General features: G+C 56.9%; 1 protein-coding gene across 1 annotated transcript; it reads left to right on the top strand.

The window, feature by feature from the left end:
• The first annotated feature begins 3,958 nt into the window (after window positions 1-3,958).
• LOC142817596 (uncharacterized) lies at window positions 3,959-4,426 on the top strand. Its single transcript, XM_075894653.1, has one exon. It carries the CDS (start codon window positions 3,959-3,961, stop codon window positions 4,424-4,426), a length of 468 nt encoding a protein of 155 aa, XP_075750768.1.
• The last annotated feature ends 461 nt before the right edge of the window (window positions 4,427-4,887 follow it).

Raw genomic sequence — 4,887 nt, 5'->3', positions numbered from 1 at the left:
GACCAAGAAAACTAAGCGCCACAGTTCAAGAGGTAAAAACTGTGCCGTTTTTGAACTGTCTAAGCCCTCGCTCCTCTCCTGTTAACGTGGCCGCAGTAACTGTTGAAGGTTATTGTACTTTCGCCCTTGTGGACACCGGCGCCGCTATTTCTGTTATTGCCGCTGTGGCGAAACGGGTCGGCGCCACTTCTGCGCCTGCACGTCGCGGCGATGCCTCCAATTCCTCCGATGCTTCCTTATCTCCGGCGATGCTGCCGGAGATAAGAACACTCTCGCCTAAAAGAAGCAATAAAACTGTGTGTGTGCCCCGATTAAGGGGCAGTTGTTGTAGAACCTTCAGTGCGGAAACATTAAAGTTATGTTATCCCACATCTGGTGACCCGGAAAACGAACGTACCACACCGCCATGGCCGACGAGGAATACTTGCTGCCCTTCAACAACAAGTACAGCAACTGCAACAACAACTGCAGGCCCAGCAGCAAGGGATCCAGAACCAAGAGCAGCAGCTCCGGGAACAGCAGCAGCGCAATGAAAATGAAACACTCTCGTCCGACGACCGTGCGTCACCCCACTTGGGTCATACTCCCCAAAACCTTGCTCCAGCGGTGCCTGCCACCTCGGGCGCCTCCATCGCTGCGGCCGCCACCAACACAGACGTTTGTCACGTCACCGTCAAACTTCCGCCATTTTGGGCAGAGGCGCCTGACGTGTGGTTCGCTCAAGTCGAGGCGCAGTTTTCCACGGCACGCATCACCCAGGACCGGACGCGCTATGATTACGTCGTCGACCATCTAGACTCTCGCTATGCAGCTGAGGTTCGCGATATACTTGTGAATCCCCCGGCTGATGATCGTTACCTACACCTGAAGAGGGAACTGATCCGCCGGCTCTCACCTTTATAAAACGAGAAAGTGCGTCACCTACTTCGGCACGAAGAACTCGGTGACCGCAAGCCATCGCAGCTCCTGCGTTACATGCGTAATCTCTTGGGCAGCACCCCGGTCGACGACTCCCTCCTCCGTATCACCTGGCTTCAGCGTATACCCTCACATGCGCAGGTCATTCTACAGGTGCAGCCGAATCTGCCGCTGGACCAGCTCTCTCACATCGCTGATCAAGTCGTCGAGATTTCGTTGCCAGCATCGCTTCTCACCGTCAATGCCGTTGACACCCCACAGTCCAGCAGCGAGCTCGCGCACTGTGTCGACAAAATCACCCGTCAGCTGGACTCAATTCAAAGGCGCCTGGATCAAAGCCCGAAGCTGCGTCCACAAAAACGCCCCCTAAGCCAAGACAACAACGCCGCTTCGTCGCACGGAAACGGTAACGGCCCCTGCTACTACCATCGCCGCTTCGGGGACAACGACCGGAAATGTCAACCATCTTGCTCAGCTGGACGTCAGGGAAACTTCAACGGCAGCCCGTAGAGACGGCCGCGAGCTGCCAACTTAGAGGCCGTCGCATCTTCGTCACCGACCAAGTCACAAAGCGGCGGTTCCTCGTCGACTGTGGCTCCGACATTTGTTGCTTTCCCCGAACCTTCCTGCGTGACAAGCGTCCTTGCACGTCCTTTGAGCTCAACGCGGCGAACCATTCGACCATCAAGACCTACGGCTCGCTCCGCCTCAACATCAACGTCAAAAACCTGTGTCGAGATTTTCCATGGAATTTCGTCATCGCCGACGTTGCAGAGCCGACCATCGGGTCCAACTTCTTGGCGTACTACATACTTCTACCCGACTGCCGATATGACCGACTTATTCACGCTACAACAGGCCTCTGCACGCCGGGCCAACGCGCGACCACCCAACAGCCTAACATCAAGGCACTCACCATTGGGAACCGGTCGCCATACCAAGACATCCTCGCAGAAAATCCCGACCTGACTCGACCTAGCGGGCGTCCGTGAGAGGTGCGCCACTCAACCGTGCCCTACATTCGCACTACTCCCAGCCCCCCGGTCTCATGCCGCGCCCGCCGGCTAGCCCCGGACCACCTACGAATCGCACAGGCTGAATTCGAAGCCATGCTCCGCGAAGGTACTGCCCGCCGCTCGGAGGGACCTTACGCCTCACCGCTTCATCTGGTACCAAACAAGACCAATGGCTGGCGCCCCTGCAGAGATTGTCGCGCCCTCAACGCCCGCACCGTCCTCGACAGGTACCCCGTCCGTCATAAAGAGGACTTTGCACACCGCTTAGACGGTAGCACTATCTTCTCAGTGGTGGACCTCGTAAAGGCCTACACACAAATTGCTGTAAACCCGGATTACGTCCCAAAGACTGCAGTTATCACGTCTTTCGACCTATTCGAATTCCCTTTCATAACTTTTTGTCTCCGCAACGTAGGTCAAACCTTTCAACGCTTCATCGACGACGTCGTCCGCGGCCTGGACTTCTGTTTCGTCTACCTAGACGACATCTTGATGTTATCCCGCGACAAAACGTAACATCGCCAACACCTTCGTCAACTGTTCCAGCGCCTCGATGAACACGGCTTACTCATAAACGTTCAGAAGAGCACGCTCGGCGCCCCCATCGTCACGTTTCTTGGCCATGAAATCTCGGCAGAAGAAACTAGACCATTGCCTGAACGCATCCTGGCCCTGCAAAATTGAGCGCTGCCTGCCACAGCGAAGTGCCTCCACCGTTTCCTGGGCAGATTCAACTTTTACAGGTGCTTCGTGCCTAAAGCGGCCACACATCAGGCCCCTCTCCATGATGCGTTGACCGGCCGACGTGGCAACCATCCTGTCACTTGGACCCAAGCCATAACGCAAGCGTTCGAAGATTGCAAAGCTGCCCTCTGCAACGCTACGCTGCTCTCCCATCCCAAGCCAGAAACGCCCTTGATTTTTTCACCGACGCCTCTAGCACCGCTGTCGGAGCCTCTCTCATGCAGCGTGTGGGAAACAACTGGCGCCCCTTGGCATTCTTCTCGAAGAAACTCTCTTCCCCGAAGCCGCCCCCACCTTCCGGCAGCATCGGCGATGCAACCCCGCCCCCTGCGGAGACGACCTGGCCAGCCTACTACAGAGAGCTCCTCGCCATCTACGAAGCAGTCCAACACTTTCGCCACATCCTCGAGGCACAGCACTGCTCCATATACACCGACCATAAACCTATCAGTTACTCCTTCTCCCAACGCCGCGAAAAACTTCCACCGGTCCAGCAGAACCAGCTGTCCTTCATCGCTCAATTCACCACAGATATCCGCCACATCAGCGGAAAGGAAAACGTGGTCGCCGACGCACTCTCTTGCGTCTCGGCTGTCGAGCTACCAACCGTTACAACCGAAACCCTCGCCGAAGCGCAGAAAACGGACACCGAACTCCAGCAGCTCCTAGAGAATGGCTCTTTCCTTCAACTTCAAAAAGTTACCATCCCTGGGTCAACGGACGCTCTCTACTGTGACATATCAACAGGACGAGTGAGACCATACGTCCCTTCTTTGCATCGCCAAAGCCTCTTCAACCAGTTACACAACCTCAGTCATCCCGTCATCAGAGCTTCTACACGCCTCGTGACTGACCGATACGCGTGGCCCTCAATGCAACGGGACTGCCGCAACTGGACACGCACATGCATTCAATGCCAGCGCGCCAAAATCACCCGGCACGTCACGTTGCCACTCAGAAAATTCCCCCTCCCGACGGAACGGTTCCAGCACGTCCACATCGACATCATCGGCCCCCTTCCACCAGCCGGCCTTTACCGCTATTGCCTCACCACCATCGATCGTTACACTCGTTGGCCCGAGGTGTGGCCGCTCGAAAGGATCACCACAGAAGACGTCGCACCAGCCTTCTTCTTTGGCTGGGTTTCACGCTTCGGCACTCCACGTCGAGTCACCACCGATCAATGAAGGCAATTCGAATCTCAACTCTTCAGGCTCTACGGGATCTCCACCGGGTTCGAGTGTTCACGGACAACTAGCTACCACCCTTGCGCCAACGGAATGATTGAACGGTTTCACCGGCAGTTGAAGGCAGCCATCATGTGCCACCCTCACTCAACCTGGCTCGAAGCCCTCCCCGCCGTCGCTCTCGGTCTGCGCACAACTTTCACGCCAGGCATTCAAGCCACGCCCGCGGAACTCGTCTACGGGGAGCCGCTTCGCCTACCTGGAGAACTACTCTCCGCTCCGACCTCTGATGTAACCAGCTCGGACCCCGCAGACTTCGTCGCTCGACTCCATCGCACAATGGCCGCGCTGCGCCTCTCACCAGCGGCTCGCCACACCAAGCTGACCCCGTTCGTGTTTAAGGACATGGCAACATGCCCGCATGCCTTCCTCCGCGATGACACCGTACGCACACCTTTCCAGCCGCCTTACTCCAGACCTTACAGAGTCATCTGTCGCGACGACAAAACATTCACCCTGCAAATCAGTGAAAGGATGTACGCGTTTCCATCGACCGCCTAAAGCCATCATACATCCTTTCCCAGGAGCCTACCAACCCCCGCACACCTCCCGTAATTCGCCAACAGCAGCCCGCAACGCCTAGGCTCGCACCCTACACCACCCGCCTTGGACGCCAGGTGCGGGTCCCCAAACGTCTTCAACCGTGACGGCTCCTATATGTTTGGGGGGGGGAGGGTGTGGCGAAACGGGTCGGCGCCGCTTCTGCGCCTGCGCGTCGCGGCGATGCTTCCAAACACGGGCGCCGGGGATAATAACACTCTCGCCCAAAAGAAGCAAGAAAACTGTGTGTGTGCCCCGATTCAGGGGCAGTCGCAGTAGAAACTGCCATGCGAAAACATTAAAGTTATGTTATCCCACACCGCTAACCTCTGCCGTATATTACGCAAAGTGACGACGCCGCTTTCGGGACTGTCGCTTCACACCGCAAGCGCACAGCTAGTAACGCCTCTCGCAGCCTGCAC

The sequence above is a fragment of the Rhipicephalus microplus genome, chromosome 5, assembly GCF_043290135.1.
Source record: "Rhipicephalus microplus isolate Deutch F79 chromosome 5, USDA_Rmic, whole genome shotgun sequence".
NCBI classification, from domain to species: domain Eukaryota; kingdom Metazoa; phylum Arthropoda; class Arachnida; order Ixodida; family Ixodidae; genus Rhipicephalus; species Rhipicephalus microplus.
Note: the sequence above shows the minus strand (reverse complement) of the source record. Positions and strands in the feature narration are given on the sequence as shown.

What these genes read in the sequence shown, in the direction of transcription:
- LOC142817596 (XM_075894653.1), top strand. Translation starts at nt 3,959, where the DNA reads ATGATTGAACGGTTTCACCGGCAGTTGAAGGCAGCCATCATGTGCCAC.